The 23,628-nt window shown below is 37.9% G+C and overlaps 1 protein-coding gene across 3 annotated transcripts in view; it reads left to right on the top strand.

The window, feature by feature from the left end:
• arhgap15 (Rho GTPase activating protein 15) overlaps positions 1–23,048 on the top strand; it is a 505,752-nt gene extending 482,704 nt beyond the window's left edge. For all 3 annotated transcript variants that reach the window (XM_008112886.3, XM_008112893.3, XM_008112901.2), the window contains exon 14: positions 21,784–23,048. In XM_008112886.3, the coding sequence (XP_008111093.2) occupies positions 21,784–21,967 (184 nt within the window). In that variant the 3' untranslated portion in view covers positions 21,968–23,048. The remainder of the gene's footprint in view (positions 1–21,783) is intronic.
• Positions 23,049–23,628: the final 580 nt, after the last annotated feature.

Genomic DNA, 23,628 nt, shown 5'->3' with positions numbered 1-23,628 from the left:
TCTAGTTTGAATTTACCAGAATGATACATTTATGTTGGACGTGATCCTCCATTAATTGATAAACTAATCCATAGAAATCAATTTATTCACAATAATCAATATATTACCAAATTTACAATGCTATATGTTGTAAAGGTGATTGGTATCAAGTTACATCCTCATTCTCTCCTTCAATCCACTCAGGTGGGTATAGGTTTGTATTGCCACTAATGTTTTCCTCTAAATCAGCGGTTCTCAACCTCTGGGTCCCCAGATGTTTTGGCCTTGAACTCCCAGAAATCCTAACAGCTGGTAAACTGGCTGGGATTTCTGGGAGCTGTAGGCCAAATCACCTGGGGACTCACAGGTTGAGAACCACTGCTCTAAGTCAATGTATCCTACCTATTTCAGTACTTTCCAGTTTTTTCAGATCTGCAGTTTTAACACTGAAAGCACAGATGTTCTTACTAGACATTGTCCTTCCCCTCTTGGTTAAATCAGTTCTTACATCTTCATCTTTCTTTTCCCTTCCAATTTTCTTCAAAATATTTAAAATAAGTTCTTTAAAGCTAAAAGTGTTTTCATTATTTCTTCCAAGCAGAGCTTATCTAGCAACTCCTTGCAATGTTACGAGTGTGATATAACCTACTAACCATTTCCTGTGGAATGTCCTGGCTATAACTGATAATCTGTATTTTTTTAGAAAAAAAAATACCACACAGAAATGAACATACAATTTTAGTTTTGGGTTTCCACAAACAAGAAGAATGCAAGGAGGATCTGACCTAGACCCACTGAATAATTGTGTGGTTGAGCAACAGAAATTACGTTTCAAAAGGACCTAGCTTCAAGGGATCTGGCCTTATTTTATTGTTCCATGATGACTTACAGAATATGTTACTATAACCCACTTTGCATGGGATTGCTCTTGAAAAGCTTGTAGAAAAGTGCAAATGTTACAAACATGTCAGTGCGGTTGCTGGTGGGAGTTGGGCATTTTCACTTTGTTAATCTTTTAATTAAAGCTGCATCAGCTGTTTGTGGGATTAATCTTTAAATGGGAGGGGATATCACATGACCCATAGTTCACATATGGCCACTCTGTTTATTTTTGTGGCCTCCACTGCCCAGTAAAGTAGGCAGATTTGCATTGTGGCAATGCATTCGCTGTTGTAGATTTGCAGTGTGGCAGCAGCCAAATCCTAATGTTTGAAGGTCATTGGAAGCATAACTCATACCTGAAACGTTATGGTTGAAAGCTATGTTTTAAAGAGATATGGCCAGAAGACCTCTACACCGATAAGTTCAGTGCCACTGAGGTAGGATACACATGGTGAGTTCAGGGGTGCCACTATAGCTCCATATCCCTCAAATTTGTCTACTCCTGCTTTAAACCATATAATGGTTGGGACCTGAACATTATGAAGACTGAATATATAGGTGCAGTGATGGTGTGTGCAAAGAAAATTCTCCTACCCATTCCGATTTTGTTTCTGTGTACCGAACTGGGCTTCTCTCTTACATGAGCATCTCTCCTTGACTTTCTGTGATAACTTTAACTTCCGTTCTTTTTGGATCATTTGAACAGGCCTATTTGGTTTCATCCTTGCTCCATGTAAACTGGAACCCACCCTGGAACACAATGATCTTTCTCCTATGACTGCCCTTGCAGAATAAGAACAAGAATGATGACCAAATTGTGTTTCAGAAATATATACCTATGATTACTCTTACTAATGAATCTCCAAAAAGTTCCCAAGAAACCTTGCTGCTTGCTACTGCACACATATTAAAAGAACTACATTTCTCCTTTTTTAATATGTTATTTTTTCTACCTTAGCTTCTGACCTGCTGTATCTTGAGCCATCCTATTGTTTTATGAGGTGCATATTAAACAAGATATTGTGTTTATTATGTTTATTTATACCCCACATTTTCTCTCCATGAGGAGACTCAAACTGGCTATACTTATCTGCTGATGGTGTGGGGGTGTTAGCAGTAGTAATAGTAGCAGTAGTATTGCTGTAGGACTCAATAAAGCAAGGCAGTTTCTACAAGAGTACTGTTTGGACTCTCCTATTCTAGAGGTTTTATGATTTGGTGAACCTTCACATCTAAAACTGTGAAAAATCAAATGGCATGCTCAGAAAGATGAATGTTCCTCGTCAATTTTCTCGCAAGTTAGTGGCAGTCAGGTATGGCCATGTGATTTTGTGTAATCATAGAAGTCATGGAATAACATCAACACGAAAGGTCTATGTGTTCTTATAGCCTTAAGTTTTGATCCAAGAAGAAACTTATAACATTGCTTCTGATTCTCAGATGTGTTCACTGGGTCCTTAAAGAACACTACCTGTGGAACCAATACTGGCATAACTACTGAACACTCTACTGAAACTCAACAAGTTTTGACAGTGTAGGGAAAGGAGTCTCAATAGAACACACCACCCTTTAAAAAGGAGAGTGAAGTGTCAAGCCATGACTGAGAAAATGTTAGATATTAACAAAAACAGAGTAAAATGAGAAATAAGAGTGACATTATTTGTGAGGAGTCCTCAAATTTTGCATTCTCACAAACAGGATATTTTCCTATCTGTATACTCTGCTTTTTCAAACTGAGAAGGAGCTGGCTGCATTTTACATTTATTTTTTAAAAAACTTGGCTTGGTATTTTGTTTAACGTTTGCCTTTGAAAGCCCCTCAGTATTCCAATATTAAGACATATATATGATGGTCAATCACAAATAATGAAAGGGGAGGAAGGCAAGCGCTAGATTCCCGCACCCTCTCCCCTCTTCTTTAAGTGGAAAGCACTGAACCCAGATGCCCAACTGTGGCAGAGAGTCTTCCAGCAACAGCATCTGGCTTCTTGGCAGTCACTTTCAGGCAAGTTGTCTAGGGAGCTTTGCAGTTGCCTCTTGGTTTATCACGTGGATCAGTTACTGTGGCCTATCTGGCTGCTTTAACCAAGCAGAAGCCAATTCCTTTTGATTCACCTTTGATTTCCAGAAACTTGTTCGTTCAATTTTTCTTTTTTTTAATGTTTTGAAGCCACTTGTGTTTTGCTGTAGGGTAGCAGCCGCTTGCATATCCAAGCATCTTTTCTCTTTCTGCCAGATACAAAATCATCAGGCTTTCTGTCTCTCCATCAACGCTGTTAGTTCTTTTAATAATGTCTTCAATCAATTTCACTGCCCCTTGTTACACAGCAGAGAAAATTGATCATATAAATGGGGCAAAATAATAAAACCCTACAAACATGCTGTTTAGCACCATTTTTTTCTCTTGCACAAATCATGAACACGCCACAAAACTGCAGTATATATTTTCCCCCTCCATACAAAAATTTGGCTTCTTTCTCACATTTTGAAAGCACCATGAAGTAGAAAAGCATTCAGCGTGCTTGAAATCAGAGTCACAAAACCATATATCTTATTGGCTTTATTGCACAGCAAAGATCACTCTCACTTCTGGAAGCTATATTTAACAAAGGAGATTTATTTTTACCTATTATAAAAAAAATACCCTAGCCAACAACCTACATCTAAGAAGAATGCAACAGTAGATCACGCAAAAGGAAGCAATGACAATGTGATGACAAGTTCAGCAGCGATATGCAGAATGCTGTGGATAAATCAAAAATTAAAGCTATTGTATGACAGCTAGGAACACTTAGCAAGTGCAGTCTGCAAAATTTCCATTATTATATTTTGAAGGGAAGAAAGATGCTGCTTATATATGTGATCTCTACTTGTTCAAGTGTGTCTCGGTAGGTTCAGGCCAGTGTAGATATTAAACATGTGTTCAGTGATTCTGCTCTTCCCTCTCCCCAATGTGATGCCAAATGAAGAATTTCAACTTTTAAGGAGTATGCAAACATTAAACAAAAACAGACATACATACATTGTTTTAATACGCAATACAAGGAGTGCAAATATATAACCACTTATAGGGGAGTAATGCTCATTGAATTGTCCTGGTTGCTGAACATATGGGCATAGGATTGTACTGAGAGTAAAAAAAAAAAACCTGTTGAACTCAGTGAAGCTTACTTCTATGTGAATATGTATAGGATTGCAATGCTAAAATGCATTTGAGCCTCTCAAATTGCATTTTGTTTACATTTATGAGCATTGTCAGTACTGGAGAGGAAAGTGAAAGTAAATAATTGAAAAGACATTCCAGGTAGTCATACACTGAAAGGGTTGGAAATTGAAAACCACACATATTACTGTAATGCAGGATGGGAACTGTGCAGTCCACCATATGTCATAGGTCTGCAATTTCTAGTTTACCAGCATCGCCAGTAGTGAGGAGTGCTGGAAATTGTAGTTCAACAACATCTAGATGGCCATATGATCACTGCCCCTGTCTGAATGGGTGAAAATGCTCTTGGAGAACATAAAGAACAGAAGATCTGTTATTGTCAGTAGCATTTTTCTGTAGACATCGACCAATGGGAATTTATAAGTCTGAACATCTGACCTGCATTTTCATTAACATCATGTGCTGGTAGCTTTGAAAGACATAGTGTTCCCATGCTCTAGCTAGATTTGAGGTCTAACTCACCTGAAACTGCAGTATTGGAATTGAAGAATTAAAATGTAACATGAGAAGAACAGACAAAATGTATTTTGACATGAAACAGTGTTGTTGAAATCTCAGAAGTTTGTGCCAAACAGCGCTTTGGATTAACAACAACCTTACGACCAAAACAATTCAACCCTATATTTTCTTGCAAGATCTTTCCACATGGTAGATCTCCACAGAATGAACACAGGGAGTGTGGTCATGCTCCCTGACAAAACACACTAGGGATGTAAATCCTTAACTATGTCATAATTGTCTGCAGGGATGAATTATTACAGTACCTTTCTCTTTGTTGTGAAATAAAATAAGCACACCTCCACAGTATTCTCCCCATATTCAAACATCCAGATATGGTCCAAAGGAATTATTCTACAGAGAAGAAAACACATTTTTGTGCAAAAGCCTCCTTTTAGCAGATTTCCTGCACAAAAATATGTTTTCTAGCACTTTTTCTAGCACAGGAAACCTTTTTTCCTGGACTGAAAAAAAAAAAGGATATAGGTGATTATTAGAAGGGTTTTCTCACAGTCAGGAATGGTGTTTTTGAAGCCTGAAACAAATAATAATTTATATACTTTATCCCTAACACAAATATAAATACATACATGGATACATTAATTTCAAGGCCCGAACACAACGGTATGCTGTAAATTGCACTTACTGTACTGCCTATCATATTCATGTAACCCCGGGCACTACTGCTAGGAGAGAAATGTAGGATCTTGCTTCAGCAATTGTTGTCTGCTATGTATAAAGGCAAGCAAGATAGAAATGGATGGAAAGAGGGAATGAATTCCACTCTTTTTTGTACTGCATGCTAGTATGCATGGATCAGTAAATGGAAAAATCAAGATAGATACTTTGAGAAACCACATTTTCCGCATCTTCATTTTTATCAGCTGACATACTTGCCTTTTGTTGTTCTTGTTGTTGATGCAATCAGTACAAAATTAGACATTCCCAGAGACAATATGGACCACTCTCCTATGAAGAGCTACAAATCTTCATATTAGTTTGAAAGTTAAGAGCAAATTGGAATGCACTCTACTTGTAATGGGAACAAAATGCTGGCTATGAAATACAAAGGGGAAGAGAGACCTAAATCACAGCAAAATGATCTCCCCGAAGGCATCTGCCAAAGAGATGGTGTTTTTAGGCAGCGTCTCTGAAACAGCGCCTTGATGTCTATGCCACGTACAGATTTATTATTGTGCCTGAGAAACTGGAAGGGGAAAAATGTCAATAATGTGCCTAAGTAATACTGAGCTTTGGTCATAGGAAAGACTCCGGTATTGTGGGTACCACACCCACACCTACTGATGTGGTCCCAGTTTTTTTTTCCCCCTTTGGAGGCATCTAATTAAGAAAACCTTGACTCATTTACATGGATATGTTTGATCTAAATTATACTCCAAACCACACCAAATTAAGAGCATCTGGGAACGTGAAATGTTTGTTCCCTTAGAATGGATAAAACGGGCCCAGCTCTGGATTGCACATGTTCAAGTGACGAAAAATATTTCAGATGTAACGTTCTTCCAAGACTTACTTTTCCACTAATAATTTGCAGTAAGCTAAACTAGTATCTCTTCCCATCTTTTTCTCTTAACCCATAATCATTACAGGCTGTCTAGAAAGTTTCACTTTTATCTATTTTTAAGCCAAAAAAGAGGTAAGAAACTACCTACTTTGTTGATTCTTGTGAGACCACTGCCAAAGAAGCAAATCCAGCAATTGTCAAGAATTGTCTGTCACTAACATTCAAGCCTATTCCAATGACATATTTTCTCAGAACAAACCAGGAATCTGCTCTCCAGTTAATTGATCTTTCCTGAAATATTCCCTGTGCATTTTGTATTTTCTGGGTAACCTTTTTTCATGTGTTTATCAATACATAAGAAAAAATGTATAATGAGCTTTAGTAGATTTGGCTCAGTATATCTCTGGAACTCATTCAGGAATCTAAACCATAAACCAGACTGTATTTTACTCTTGTGGTTGAGTAGTACCTGCTCTTGATTAGTTAGCTGCATCAAGGCTTTCTACCAGGAGAGAAAACCAGAAGTATTACTGTGGCATGATCCTGAGGGACTTCAATGTACACATAGTCCTTTGTTCTGTGTGCCACAAACTGTAATCTGGAGACAGTCTCTTATCCACCACAAAGATGGTTTCACTTTCAAGTTTGATAAGGGACCTTATCACACAAACACATAGTGCCGTTTTGCCAGCAAGTGTAGTGAAACAGCAGGCAAGGCAACACTTCCCTCATCCTATGGGAGAAATGTCTCCCACCTGTGTTGATGAGAAAACGTCCTAAGATGCTTCCATGCTAGTTGGGGGCAGGGCTTCCGCCGGAAGTTGAGGGGTGTCATGTGATGGGTTATATGTCAATCTGTCCCTCAGCTGGCCTGTAAATGTCCTAGGATGCTTAAATTGGTAAATGTGATGAGGTCCTTAGTTAGCGCATAATTGTAAAGAACCAGAATACTAAACCCATAGAATATATTTTATTTATTTATTTTATTTACAGCATTTATATTCCGCCCTTCTCACCCCGAAGGGGCCTCAGGGCGGATCACATTACACATATAGGCAAACATTCAATGCCTCTTAACATAGAACAAAGGCAAACAAACATAGGCTCCGAGCGGGGCTCGAACTCATGACCTCCTGGTCAGAGTGATTCATTGCAGTTAATTGCACTGGCTTGCTGTCCCTCCTGCGCCACAGCCCAGGTGCAAAAAATTGATAAATTGTTATCTACCTATTTACCCAAATGTAAGTCTTCATTAATTTTAATCAACCTATCTATATGACCACAATCAAACTATGGTACTAGCCAATAAGGGTTGAGATGTTTTATGGATTTGTTGCATGCTTAAGACAGTAGTGGGTGGAAACTAGGAGCAGAATCTGGAACCTGAAAGACCACTAAACATAGCTTTCAGGCTCCATTAAGCTTTATTGGTCACAACTGATGCTGGCTAGCCCTAAATAGCATATCAAAACAGTTTTATAAAACATTAATAGTTGTGGAGCTGTATTTATAAGTGTGTTACGTTATGTTATAGCTTGTTGTAATTGGGAGAGTGCTTTAGTTGTTCCCATGTTAATGCCATAAAAATAATCTTCTGCTCTAGAAATTTCTTCTGTGAATTTCCCCATTTCAACAACATCTGTTTAATCTATCCCTTCTTTTGAGAATAAAACTTTTCTGAATGCCTTACCTGAAGTTTTTTTTTTTGTGAATTACTTGCTTGAGGTGTGGTATTTGTATGTTTTGTATTGCAATATCACATTGAATGATTGCCAAAACTGTAAGCAGCTCTGAGCCCCCTTCAGGGTGAGGTAGAGCGGGGTAGAAATATAGTAAATAAATAAATAAATAAATATGAAGTTTGAAGTTAATAACCTTTTATTCTGATTACACAAGAATATATCATACTAAAATAAAGCAATAGAAAAATGAATTTTACTAAAAACCAATATTATCAAATCTATTATTTGTGATATTTCATTAATTGTTTCCTACCAGAAAACATTTTTAAAATTTGCATTTCCATCATATATGACCTGTTTTGTCTTAATCTTCCAAAAATCTTGTCAGCTGTGTTGCTGGACAAAGGCGTTCTGACACATCCTGGCAGTGGTCGTAAAGGGAGCATGTTACCCCACATCCCGCTCTGTCGCTGCTTTCCCCTTGTCCCATCACACGAGGGGAAGTCTCTTTTTGGCAGCTCAACCCATCTTTCCCTATGGAAAAACGGGGAGTCTACCATTGTTCTCCGCCACCATTTTTTTTGGCAGTGTTTTGGCAGCGGTGGTGGCGGGAGTTTCAACTTCAGGCATAGAGCCACCCCAGTAGTTCTCTGGGGTGTGATGGGAGCCTTTGGGCTCTGTGGCTGAAGCTGTAAATTTCCGTCGTTGCTGCCACCGCCAAAAAAAAAAAGTGCAAAGAAGTCCCAAGTAACTTAATATAAAGTACAACCCCCATTTCCACAGGGGATACATTCCAAGACACTTCTCGTGTACAGCTGGAACCATGGATAAAAACAAATCCTATATGTTTTCTACACTCCAGACAGAAAAACACCATATAATTACATTGGGAAGCTTAGAGAAGTCCACAAACACTTCCAGTTTGGGGGAGTGTGGGTAACTGAAACTGTGAATAGCAAACCCTTGGATAAGGACTGTAATTAGTATGACCTGGTCAATATTAAATATCATATGAGTGTCACCTTGTATAATCCCATCCTGCTAAGTGAAGTATACTACAAATATTAAACCATTTTTGTTTTGTAATTGAAATTCCAAGGTCTTTTCCTGTAAACGTTAAAATTTGGATCATTTAGGAAAAACAAGCAACAACTTACAGATGTTTATCTAGCTGTTGATTATACGATAGGGTGAAATTATGTTGTGCTGGCTCCAGTTGAGCCAGCATGGGGCCTCCCCAGTTGAATGACACCTTCCCCATGTGATGGGGAAATGTCACAGAGAGGGAGCTACACATGGGGTGGCAGATTTGCCCCGCTACTCTCTCTTTCCTCGTGGAAACCCAGCGAAGTAGGACGCTTTGCCTGGGCTTTCTGACAAGGTCGTTAGTCTGTGTTTGGACTAGGTAAATTTCTCAAATTGTTGTTTCCAGTACTGACAATTCAACTGGATAAGTATTTCTTTATTTCCAAAGAATGAAACCAAAAAGATAAGAGATACACATAGCTATATATCCAATATGGTGCATGTTACTGGTATTTCTGAGATAAATCATCCTCAGTAGACTTAAGTCATCACTTCAATAGTTCAAGACCAAGATGGCAAATGAGTGTTGGCGATGTTACATTGTCTGACATTTCTGGAAAAAATCATTGTATAAAACTCTTGCATTTGCAAAGAATTATTGACCTATATCCAATTGTGAGTCCCAACATTAGATCTACTGATGAATGTGCTAAGCTAATGGGAATTTGCTAAGTCAGCAACTTTAAAAGTCCCATGGATTCAATGAAATTAGGTGCTGTAGATGTCACCAACAATTGGATTCACACTTTGTGAAAATCCACATGAACACACACATGGCAATTATACCAAATTATACCCTTCACAGAGGTGTCAGACAAAGACCCAAACAACTCATTTGCAGTTACTGAGCTTTTTTACAAAAATGTGCAAAAGATTGTGTGCAAATGCAAGTGCACACATTTTATCTGAGATTAGTCCCTAAAAAACCTGCTGTCTCAAAATAAAAGTACATCAAGAAGAAAAGTCACGTTTTTCACATGAGGATCTGGATTGACATCCCAGCTCACAGTTAAACCCCTGGATTTGGCCCAATGTATTCTGAACTGGGACAAAGTTCAAAGAAGTCAGGCTTGAACTTCAGCCAGCATCAGCCTTTCCAAGGCTTCCCATTTACTCTGTCAACACTTTGAATTACATCATTTCAATACCAACTTGACTTTAGCTATAAGTATTTCCTTTTTTAAAAAAAAAAATCTTATTATCAACAAGTCTTAACCCATAATATCATATTGCACTGGTATATGATTAAAAATGGACTTTTAGCAAAGGATGTAGACTTCATTTTTTTTCCAAAAGAAAACCAACCCTTTTATTTAAAAAGAACATCATGTTTTTGTTTGATTTTGTCTGCTTTACTTTTTTGCAGTAGCAAGAGTATAATTTGAATATATTAATATATCCAGCAACAGTGCTCAGGGAGCCTAGTTAATAACTTATGCATGGCTACACAGATATACTTCACAGAGAGGTAATGTTTTAGCCCTTGTGTTGGTAATGCTTAGAAACTGGGAATGAAAGAGTCTGATCTTTTCCTGCCCTTTGTTGTGGCCATGCATTGTGGTGGTATGGAGCCAGGGTTCTTTCTGTTGCCTACACAGCCTGGATTCAATCAGCAGTTCTATATGTATATTATGACAATGTGGTCAAGGAAACCAGATTTTTTTTAAAAAAAAAAAACTATACCTTTGTGTGCCTGTGTAGCATAACAAAAAAAATCTGGTGCTTATTTTTGTAGTACTCATTCAATATGTTAACATATTCATAATTTGATGCAGGTTATGTTAATCATATAATTAAAGTTAGAGTGTTAGATGAAAAAAACCCAGCAAGATGTTACAAGAATGGAAAATATTTGTCCGTTCATACAAGTCATTATGGCACAGTAGAAAATTTTAACGCTGATGAATAATCACTAACCCATGGCCAAATGTGGGTTGGATTTTTTCTTACTCCTTCCCCAGGATAAAAGCCCAGGCAACAAGAAAAGTTGTATCTGTCCTAAAGATGACCAATTTTGATCATTCTCTTATCCCACCCCACTGGCTGAAGGCATTGTAGCAATTTCCTGACTGGCTGCTATTGCTTTTCCTTTTTTCTTTTTTTCTTTTTTTTTTTTACAATTTTTTTATTTTTTATAACACAAAAAATACATAACGTAGACATACAAAACATTTACAATTCCCACCACCAACACGAGGATTGTTTTCTTTTTACATATTCATTTCTTTGTGAGACAATCTTTATATCTTTATCCATTTTCATCTTATATACTATATAACATTTGTATCTTATGGCTTGATCTCCAGATTAATTCATGAAATAATTCTTTACCCTTGTCCATCTTTCTTCCATTTCTCTTGTTCTATTTTCATTCGTTTTTACAACATTTAGTTTCACATTCATAATTTCAAATTCCATTTGCTCCACCATATATTGGTACCATTTACTTTCTGACCATTTTGAAAAGCTATTGCTTTTCCTGTGCTACACTTCTTGGAGAGATGGGGGTCCCCTTATTTTCTGTTATCACCTTCCCTTTCTAGAATGGTAGGACAGGCTTTATAGCCAACTATTTACATTGCCCCGGTGGTGAAGTGTGTTAAAGCACTGAGCTGCTGAACTTGCGGACCGTAAGGTCCCAGGTTCAAATCATGGGAACAGAGTGAGCGCCCGCTGTTAGCTCCAGCTCCTGCCAACCTAGCAGTTCGAAAACATGCCAATGTGAGCAGATCAATAAGTACCGCTCCGGCAGGAAGGTAACGGCGCTCCATGCAGTCATGCCAGCCACATGACCTTGGAGGTGTCTACGGACAACGCCGGCTCTTTGGCTTAGAAATGGAGATGAGCACCAACCCCCAGAGTCAGACATGACTGGACTTAACATCAGGGGAAACCTTTACCTTTACCTATTTACATTGTGGCCAAATTAAAAAGAGAAACATGCTTTGCCCAGGATGATCTTCAAGTCACAAGATCACCGTGATGGTGTACTCTCATCATTCCGTGTCCCCACAACCCTTCTTTACATGGGCTTCTTGTTGCATTTCTGCTGGAGATGGCTTCCCATGATAAATTTCCATTCCTGGAGAAAGAAGAAATTGAATAAATAGCTGAATGCTTCGAGAGGCAGTGTGTGAAACACATGCTGCCTCTTTCCTATCCTACACATCTGAGGACTTTAAAAGAATGCACAAGGTTCTGGTCTTATATCCAAGCAAGTCCTAAGTTTCTGAGAAACCTGCTAGTAGCAGCAGCATGAAAAAAGTCAGGAACGCAACATTTGGACATTCTTTTCAACTCATTTGTTCTAAATGGTGGACTGGACCAGATCTTCAAGTTTCCTGCATGCATTACTCAGGATCTGCATCCTCATAGTGCAGTGGTTCTCAGCCTGGGGTCCCCAGATGTTTTTGGCCTTCAACTCCTAGAAATCCTAACAACTGGTAAACTGGCCGGGATTTCTGGGAGTTGTAAGCCAAAAACATCTGGGGACCCCAGGTTGAGAACCACTGTAATAGTGCTAAGGTGGGATGTGTGTGGGCTTCTAGAAGGTGTTTGACTTTAAGTTCTATCTGGTCCAACTAACATAAGACAACAATGATTTAAATCACTTCATTCAGCAGGGAGGTGCCATGGAAAAAATGGGTGAAGTCCTCCTCCTCCCCCAGTCGATGTGTTATATTCTGGATAAAATCCAATGTTCTTTTATTTCTATGGTACTGATCTATGATAAAAAAAAAATGATCTACATATCTTCGGAGTGTAGTACGGACAGTGTCATTATATAAAACAAACCTATTTTTCACTGTTAAAACATTTTCTCAATGCTAACAAAATTTGGGTTGGATTTGCTCTCCTATGAAGTGTCTGCAACCTTTCCAGCTGCTTATTTCTAGTGCAGACATTTTCTGAAACAGCCCTTTCTGTAGCAGGCTTCTTATATGATTCACAATGTGGCATGTGAGTTCATATTTCACCTTGCACAACTCATGTGTGTGTACACAGTGTTCTTCACCAATCATGGTCCTTTTCTTGTCAATGATTGCCAGCAGCACTAACAAGGGTGAAAAATATCTATTGTGAAAAGTCCAGTTTTAATGTGTTTCCCCAATTTATTTACTGACCTTCATTGCAACAGCTACACTCCTGACCCTCATGAGATGGAGCCTAGGGGGAAATGGCACTGAGCACCAATTCCATATCCTGTTGTTCTGTAGTCTAAATTAAGTGCTAATTAATTACCCCTGGCATCTTTGCCATTGCCTGTCAAATTGGATTTAGGATATTCTTTCAGTGGTTAAACAAACAGCCTTCCATCTCCAGCTAAAATCCCAAGTGCTGATATTTCTTTTTCTTACAAATCAGTATTTAAAAAGGAAACAAATGTGCCTATGTCAATTGCAGGTAGCATTGAAATTAAAGGAACAAGGATTGGTATTGTCAATTTTGATTAATAGCCCTTCATTAATAAACATCCTGTTATTCATTTTCCACCTGCAGTTGCTGATGTTCCCTGGAATCAATTAACTCATATAATTTGATTTATTTTACAAAGGCATTTTTGGATGTGCTGTACTGATGATAAAGCTTTCTGTGTTTGTAGTTCTTGATTCAAACTGAGATTGTTACCTAAGTGCATTTTATTTTTAACGTTGTAAGCAAATGTGGTTTCAGGCAGTCTGGAATTAAAGGAATGAAAGTCAATTTGAAAGCTAAAAGCTGGATTCAAACAGAAATATCTGTTGCCTCCTGGGATGTATAGATCTCACCTCTGTGTAGACTGTGCTATTCACTAGACTATGGAACTGGGAAGAAATATGCTGAACATTTCTACTGTCAAAGGTGCTAAAACCAATGATACTGATGTTAATGATCCATGCTTTTATAGGCTAATGAGACCCACCTTCTCTTGAATACTAAGAGTTGAAAGACTTTCTAATAGTTGAAAGACAGAACAAGAAGGTCAATGTGCAGGCCTGATGGACTTCACCACCACCTTTCGTGCAATGGCATGGTATTCCCAAGCTAAAGCACTGGGATTTTGTATTAATAGTACTTAAATCTTAATTACTGTCTCCTAGCTGCAGTTATCCAATAGCAGTGATTTACACACACACAGCAAGAATACAGTATATCCTTTTGAGCTATCTCTCTTACACAACCACCATCTTTCCAAAAGACCTGTTCCTTGTGGAAGTGGAAATTGTTAGGTTTGGCTTGGGGACTTTCAGAGAAAATTGCTCCATCATTCTGGACTCTCATGCCTAGAGACCCCACTTCAGAATTTGGCAGAACTTACAATACTGCCTCTTAGAACGCCACCAATTTCTGCTGCTGGCCACTCAGTATAGGAAAATATTAACAGTGGTGGGCAAGCTGGCATCCAGGACAACAGGTCTATAATTCTGGCTCTTCTTATGTGGACTACCAAATAAACATCTGAAGATTATGGGGTTCCCCAGAACATTGTTTGAAAACCAGAGCTTGATACATTTCAGTTGGGTATGATGATATTGTTGTTGTTTTGAGCTTTTCTAAGAGTGTTCAAAATACAGAGTTGGCTTTTCAGCTCCAAATCCTGTTGAACAGAGTTTTGTTCATAAACAGAGTAACTCTTGAGTATTGCACTACCACCCGAACCCGCACCCCTATGTTTCATAGTCCTGTTATTAGAGTACTGACTTTATCTTGCTCTCTGTTATCCTCTTATTTGATTAGACAAGTGAAATAAAATATTTTAAGATGCATTAAAGGGCAATACAAATACTTACATTAATGGGATAATATTGCCCAAATGATAGCATAAAATCTACACAGTTGCCAGCATTTGTTTAGCATGTTAATGATGGAGATTACATTCAAGAATGTAAGCTATTTTTGTTTATATTTGTAGCCTGTTAAATAACATCTTTCACATTTACAGTAAACCATGGGTAGTCAGTGCCCATGATAATGGTTTTAAACAGAGTTCAATCCATGGCTTTGGTCTTTTGTATTGTATTACTGCACTTGGAGCCCTCAGTGGTGCAGCAGAGCTGCTTGAACTTGTTGACAGAAAGGTGGGCAGTTCGAATCCAGGGAGCAGGGTGGGCTCCCACCGTTAGCCCCAGCTTCTCCCAACGTAGCAGTTAAAAAATATTCAAATGTGAGTAAATGAATAGGTACCGCTCTGGTGGGAAGGTAACAGCGCTCCATGCAGTTATGCCAGCCACATGATCTTGGAGGTATCTATGGACAACGCCAACTCTTTGGCTTAGAAATGGAGATGAGCACCAACCCCCAGAGTCGGACACGACTGGACTTAATGTCAGAGGAAAATCTTTACCATACTTTACTATTACTGTACTTTGAAATACAAACTTAATGATAGCCTGGTATCATTTAACTGGGGTAAAAAATACAGTAAATAAATACTGTAACGAATGACAAGTTATGAATCAAACACTTGCTGAGTGGAACAGTATTGATACATTATGTTCACACTAATGACCTTATCACAAAGGCCAGGCAAAGTATCCCGCTTTGCCTGGCTTAGCGGAGGAAAGAGGGGGCACCGGGGCAAATCCGTCGCCCCACATGTAGTTCCCTCTCAGTGACGCTTCCCCTTCTAGGGAAGATTCATGCTGGCTCCATTGGAACCAACACAACACCAGAAACTTATTCAAGAAATTCAGTTTAGGCTTGTTGTATGAGGACTATTCTGGTATAATTTATTTGGCGAAAATGCAATCTGGTGTTCTCCAATTGTTTTGTACCACAGCTCCCATAATCCCTGGCCACTAGTCATGCTGGGTGTATCTTATGAGAGTTGCAGTCCCAAATTAACATCTGTTAATTACAGCTTTCTTACTGTTAGGTTGCCATATTGCATTTCTGCTCCTATTTTACCTACTGAATATTTGTTTTGCTACATTATTAGCTACCTTGAGCTTACTTTTGAGTTGAAATATTGAAATGAAATTCAAATTAAATTGCCTTCTGCTATGTAACCTTGGGGTGAAAAAAATTTCATTTGTTTAGCTCTAAACATGGTCTGGTTTTGCTAACCTATCTCTGCCCTTGCTCTCAAGGCTTGTGTGAAAGAAGGTTATTTGTGGCCTTGTATGCCAACTTCTATATGCACCTTTAAGTTTTTATCACTTTTTCACAAGGTACAGTTCAGTTTTTTCTTTTGCAAAAGGATGCTAAAAGCTGAATCCTGCGCTTGAGAGCAGCTGCTCTTAAACAGTCTCACTATAGACTGACAATTGGTAATGCATGCAAACTTTTTCCTGTAGCCAAGAGGTGCCCAGTGGTGGCATGAATAAGTCAAAAGTTTTGAGAAATACTTGCCAGGAAGAGGGGGCAATAATTTCAGCACTGGCTCAGAAAACAATCCACAGGAGAGTAACAAACTTCTGCTTAGATTTTGATGTGGTTTTAGAAAACTAAATTGGGTGGATGGATACCAACAGATTCAGATGATGTTTGAACTCAGCTGGACTTACTTCAAGCAGATCCAGTCTGAATCCCAACACTTCTGAAAATGAATTCATAGTTTTCACTGGGATGACATGAGCACAGTGTGTTTCCTTAAATATTTCTGTTCACATACAGAGGAAGAAGGTTGGAAAGGGATATTGGGGCTTTACTACTGGTATTGTGAACTTCTTGTTATTGTTTTATAAAGATAACAGTTCTTTGATGGAGGGATGTTAAATAAAAATATGACAGTGTTCTGAGATTTTTAATGACTAACTGAAGCCCCAATGATTTCAAAGAGTCTGCTCTCAATATGACTGAGTTTGAAACAAACCCATCAGTAACTTATGATAGTCACCAAGTAAAAACTTTACATGGAATTGGGCTAATCTACTGGGTAGCTTTCTTGGTAATGGGTTAATAATATAATAGACATGCATAGGATCATAGAGTTGCAAGATACCTCTAGGGCCATCCTGTCCGACCCTATTGTGCCATGCAGGAACATATAATCAACAGATGGAAATCATGCTTCTGCTTTAAAACCTCCAGGGAAGGGGACTTCACTGTACTCCATGGAAGCATATTCCACGGTTAAACAGCTCTTACCATCAGGAAGGTCTTATTAATCTATAGGTGGAATCTCTTTTTCTGCAATTTGAATCACGCCCTAGTCTTTAGAACAACAGAAAACAAGCTGGCCATCCTTTCACTTCTCCTTTTATACCAAAGAGCTGTTGGGCCACCTCTGGGTATTATTCTAAGTGTTGTAATCAATGTAAGGAACTAAAGTAGCTGAAGAACAGGGGGTCAACTTCTTACATACAGACCTGCCTGGCCCACTGTGGTCAGCTGGGACTTGCCTTTCCACCTCAGTCTTAAGCTCCACCCTGGATACCACAACTGAAAGAGATTATTTCTGAGAAAAATAGTTCACATTTCCATACAAATTGACTGAACTTGTCCTTGCCACACTTCCACGTGAACCACAATAGAATCATCCTTCCCTTTTTGCACATTGCCAAATTTGCAAGGCTCTGGAAAAAATGCCTGGAAAAAGCATCTACAATAATGAAATGTAAAAATATATGTACTGTATATACTTGAGTATAAACCTAGTTTTTCAGCCCTTTTTTTAAGACTTAAAAAGCCCCCTTCGGCTTATACTCGGGTGAGGGTCCTGGTTGGCTTATATTTGGGTCAGCTTATGCTCGAGAATATATGGTACATTTATTACTTTTCTCTATTATTATTGGTATTATTACATTTATTATTTTTCTCTATTATTGTTGCTACTATTACATTTATTTTACTCTATTTTTATTATTATTATTAATACATTTTTATTTCACTCTGATCTTATTATTATTATATTTATTATTTTACTCTATTTATTACTACATGTATTATTTTCCTATATTATTATTATTATTACATGTATTTTTACTCTATTATTATTAAAAGGATACATAAGCACATTTACATTAAAGAAGATGAGAATAATGATTTGATCAGAGTTGGACAGTCTTGTGTTAAATTTGAGCTTTATGTAAATATTCAAAAACATTTAACCTACTGATGCCTCAATTCATGTAATTTTATTGGTATCTATTTTTATTTCTGAAATTTATCACCCTCGGCTTATACTGGAGTCAATGTTTTCCCAGTTTTTTTTGTGGTAAAATTAGGTGCCTCGGCTTATATTCGGGTCAGCTTATACTCGAGTATATACGGTATGTATATTAAGGTAATTTTGCATAGAAATAGGCATATATTGGGTATAAAGCCTTGCCAAAATGACTTCATTGGGGAAAGTGTATGCAAAATGAGTTCATTAGGGGAAATAGGTGTAGATGTCCTACCAAAAATTTGCAAACTTTGGAGAAACAGGTAGAATCTTCCTTTTTTAGTAGTCATTCTGGCCATACTTCAAACCTAATGCAGGCAGGTTCATCTATCATTCATACACTACCAAACTGTGCACCAGTTTTCCTAAAGAGAAATTAATTTAGACATGGGGAAAGAATAGGGAAAGCTGTTCTTACACAGAGTACATTTTCTGTCCAGTTCCTCTTCATTCTGTTAAATTCTTGACCTCTAATCAGATTAACAGAGCAATGTTAATACAGTAAAGTCTCACGTATCCAACATAAACAGGCCGGCAGAACGTTGAATAAGTGAAAATGTTGGATCTTTCCCAATTCAAAGTAACTTCTGCAAAAACAAAAACAACAAAAAAGGATTTAGAAGAGAAAGAAACCACATTTCTATATAGCTTTATGGAACTTCAGTAGAAATAGTTAGACAGTTCTCACTTATATCCTTCACCCAGTTCTCACTCACTCCCCTCAAAGAAAACAGCATAATAAAATGAATTCATTGAAAGGTATTATAAAAAGGAAAGCAAGTCAATGAAGAACGGTTAAGTATGAAACTTACATTTAGTTCCTTTTTTTGCTGAGGATTACACATGAGTCCTAAAAATTTCCATAGTCAACTCTTTCTAGTCCAGTGACCTTACATATTTTAAATAAAACAGATCTGCACTAGTTGGAGCTGTTCGGTGGAGCATGACAGAGATATTAGAATGTCACTGTCATAGCTTGGAGTATAGTTCATAAGCGGCTCATGAATTTGCCGCACACTCTTGTGTTAGACAAGATTGCTAAACATTATAGGCCAGGTCCTCCTTGCTTTGCTGTAAGTTGGCACCCGTGCCAATTTTTCTGGGATTTTTACATTTTGTTTCAGAATTGTCCATTTATTATCTGCCCATTATCACCATATGGAGCATGTGACCAGTAGGATGCCAATGGGGAAATAAAAGGATTTTTTTTTTGTATGGGTGGATATGTACAATGGGGTGGTTTTTATCTTAAGCGTAAGAATACCTAGAATCTCTTAGGTTGCACTACTGGATGTTGTTTTTAACCCTCTGTAATTTAATCAGTCCGTCTTTCTTTCTCATGAACACCCTTGAAGATTCCCAGCTTGAAAATAATTTATCAGTCAACATTGACCACATAAGTTATTGCTGTTTTGGACCAATTGAAATATTAATAGTTTCAGAGTGCACATTTTTAATGAGTTAGATGCCATCCTGTTGGCTTGAGTATGATGGGTTGCCATGATGCTGAACGTTTCCCCTGACGTTAAGTCCAGTCGTGTCCGACTCTGCGGGTTGGTGCTCAACTCCATTTCTAAGCTGAAAAGCCGGCGTTGTCCGTAGACACCTCCAAGGTCATGTGGCATGACTGCATGGAGTGCTGTTACAGCCCACCGGAGCGGTACTTATTGATCTACTCACATTTGAATGTTTTCGAACTGCTAGGTTGGCAGAAGCTGGGGCTAACAGCGGGTGCTCACTTCACTCCCCAGATTTGAACCTGTGACCTTTCGGTCTGCAAGTTCAGCAGCTCAGCGCTTTAACACACTGCGCCACAGGAGGCTGCTGAACTATAACACCAAATGGGATGAACGACATTGAAGTGGGTCACTTACCTAGTCAAATGTGTGCCTTCAAGATGTTGTTTGATGTAGCTCCCCAATCACCTGAATGTGCTGGACAGGACTGATGCAAACTGCCATTTGATGGAATATTAAGGACCACAAGGTGCCCCACCCCTGACCTAGTGTGGATATAAATGCCAGTAAGATATTGTGCTGATTTGAAGTATTTTTAGTTGATGTACAGTATGGCAAAATTACAGGCATCCATTCAGAGTGCTTTCACACAAAAACGTTTTCATAGGTCTTCAAAAGGAATGTGTAATTTGCCCTAGTTTAGCAGAAGCCTTTGGGTTACATTCATTAGATAAGTATAGAAAGTTCCTTCCCAGCACTTGGAAAGATCTTTGTATCTTCACTGTTAGGAACAAATTTCCAGATGGATCTTAGCCAAAGCATAGTTTCTTCTGGGGAGATTCTCTATGGCAGTGCTACTCAAAAGTGGCGGTCCCTGGACTAATTCTGTGAGCCGTTGTCTGTCAGTCCATGGCAAATTTCCACGAATGAAAGGAATAATTGCACTCAATGGGCAAAAATATAATGCCAACCACTTTCACATTGGGGAAAAATAGACTCGGGGAGCACTGCTTTGTACCCAAATCTCCATAGATAAGGGTTCATAAACTATGATTTGAATTTCCAAGATAGATATTGTAGTTGTTCTTGACTCTCCTCATGCCTAAGCCTAAGTTTATTTCCATTGCACAATGAAAATGTGTGTGTGCATATCTTTGTGTGTATGTGTGTAAATATGTACACACATTTGTATACAAACACAGAGAAGCACAAGATCTGGTACATTGTAGCTGGAGATAAAAACTTTGGTTACCATATGATTAAACCCTCGCATATCTGGACCCAAAACATCTTCTGCAAACACAGAGATGCTTTGTACAAAGACTGCAAAGTGAAGACAAAACTGTCACATATCTTCCCTTCACTCTCACCATCTTGTTGATTTTGTATCTGCAGCGAGGGAGCTTCTCTGAACTCACAGCATAGGTGATTGTGAAAGTGTAGCGCCTATAAGGCACCAGCATGCATGTGCCAACTGTACCATGTAATGAACATCTGTTTGTGCAACTGTTCTTTAGGTATGGCAATGGGGAATTTTTGTAAGCTCCAAAGTCCCAAAAGTGCCTTAACAGTATTAATAACCAAGTAATGGTAAAATAATAACAGTCAGCACCTTAAGTCCAACAACAACAACAATGTGTAGCATAAGCTAGTGTTCTTCAAAAAAGCAATCTTATCCCAGAAATAGGCTTCCTATGAATAACATCAGGACACTTATTTCAATGGAAATAATGTGATTTTTGCAAATCAACTATCGAATCCCAACCAAAAGTAAGGAAAAGGAACCTGTCTCAGACTTACTACAAAGAAGATACAGGGTTCCTATCCCTGTGAAGAGGAAATCAGTTGCTCTCTCTTGGATCCAAAAATATAATTTTTAGAGAATTTATCTAGCATATGGCCAAGTTAATATGTTTTAATACTAAAACCAGGAGCTGTGTTATACAGTAGAGTCTCACTTATCCAAGCTAAACGGGCTGGCAGAAGCTTGGATAAGCGAATATCTTGGATAATAAGGAGGGATTAAGGAAAAGCCTATTAAATATCAAATTAGGTTATGATTTCACAAATTAAGCACCAAAACATCATGTTATACAACAAATTTGACAGAAAAAGTAGTTCAATACGCAGTAAAATTATGTTGTAATTACTGTATTTACGAATTTAGCACCAAAATATCAAGATATATTGAAAATATTGTCTACAAAAATGGCTTGGATAATCCAGAGGCTTGGATAAGCGAGGCTTGGATAAGTGAGACTCTACTGTAATTGAATCATTGTAAAACTGTAAAATCAAAGTATTGCTGTGCTTTGTATTTAATTATGTTTCTTCAGATGCTTCTTTTTTTTTTCCTGGCAGGATAGCAGCAAAGGAGAACCTGAATCTGATGACGCCCCAGAGTTTAGGCATTGTCTTTGGACCCACCCTCCTTCGTCCTGAAAAAGAGACTGGATCCATGGCAGTCTACATGGTTTATCAAAACCAGCTGGTTGAGCTAATGCTGAGCAAATGCTCCACGATCTTCAGTTCTGAGAAAGACTGACAGACTAGGAATGTTATGGAATATACTCACATCTGTCTTGAGATCTAATATTTTTACATTTCTGTAAACATCTTTCTGAAATATTTCTTTTTCCTTCTAGTGACAGATGCCTCATTTTGTGAAAACCTAATGACATTTTTGTCTTTACATTTCCAAACATTGGAGTAAAAATATACTGTCAACATTTGCTTATATGTACTCAGGATTAACCCTTTCCACAAGTCATTCTCAGCACATTCTCCCAAGCTTTGTCAGTTTGTATTCCTTTATTTTACAGCTGGGATTTGACAGTATGGCCAAACTCAGATGAAATATTGCTTAGAGGCATATGCAGGCAAGCAGGGTTGAAGGTTAATGGATTTAAATGGGGGTTTGGAACAATTAAACTGGTACTGATAATAGTCTATCACTTAAAATGTGATTTTTTAATGTATATACCTGCTCTTGTCTTAAAAATGATCAGAACACACTGAAAAGTAATTTCTCTTTGAGAGAAAGTCAAAGGTTCAATTCTTGCCACTGATTTTCATGCCACTTGCCAAAAACAGGGACTGAAATGTCGTAAAGTTTCTGTTTTAAACCATAGATATGAAATTAACTCCTGAACCTCATCTTAAATGAAGCCACACCATTGCACCAATAGTCTAAATGCTCATATTAAATTTAAAAAAATCCATTTTGACTCGCCATCACTCTATGTAACTTTGCTCTCTCCCTATCTATGTCATGTTTGGGAGAATTCTATATTATGTTCTCAAAGATGCTTTATTGGTGAACTGCATTAAATTCATCTAGAAAGAACTTTTTCTAAAAGCCTTTTCATATGCCCTTAGGATTACTTGGCTAGACTTGAATCAATTTATACATTTGATGGTTAGTTTCAGTTGTCATGGATAAACAAAAGGGTAACTGTCTAGAATATATCAAATATTGTTTTATTCTGAAATGTATGTTTCCAGCTATACATATCTGCGACTCTGTTTTGTAAAAGTATTCCACTGATAAAATGTGGACTTATGTTTGACAGCTTTTTAATCAAGTTCAAAGAGAATAAATAAAACTAATCCAGTGTGGTAAAAGAGTCTGCCTGGTTATCGATTTGTTCATAAAATGAAAAAATAAACCATGTAAATAAAATGTGTGAAAAAACAAATCCAGAAGCAAATATTTTGAGCAATTAAAAACCCTCAAAAATACAGAATTAATGCATAAATCTGCTGTGTGAGAGAGATATGTCTCAAGTATCAAATCTAATAGTCAGGAATTACAATATCATTGTTTGACACCATTTTACAGCCTGCTACATTGTTAAGTAGTGGAAGTTGTGCTTTAAAATGATCATCAAGGCAAATAAATATTCAAGGATTCAGCTGCTTCATTAAACAAGTGCAAGTTCAAAGGGAAATATGCAGAATCCACAAGTGCAAAAAGAACTGGGCTATTGCCGAACCAAACACAATATAGAAAGGAAAAGTTGTAGCTAGTCACAATACTTAAAGGAGGAAAGGTAATACTTGGAGACCCTCATATGGAGCTGTAGGGTGAACCAGTCCCAATCTCAGTCAAGCCCTAAAGCCATTGACATGCGTCTTCTGTTGACCAAGCAAAGTTTGGTGATTGCTGATAGGATTGTGACCCACTGTTCAACACACATTTTGGTG

This window comes from Anolis carolinensis, chromosome 1, assembly GCF_035594765.1.
Source record: "Anolis carolinensis isolate JA03-04 chromosome 1, rAnoCar3.1.pri, whole genome shotgun sequence".
NCBI lineage: Eukaryota > Metazoa > Chordata > Lepidosauria > Squamata > Dactyloidae > Anolis > Anolis carolinensis.
Note: the sequence above shows the minus strand (reverse complement) of the source record. Positions and strands in the feature narration are given on the sequence as shown.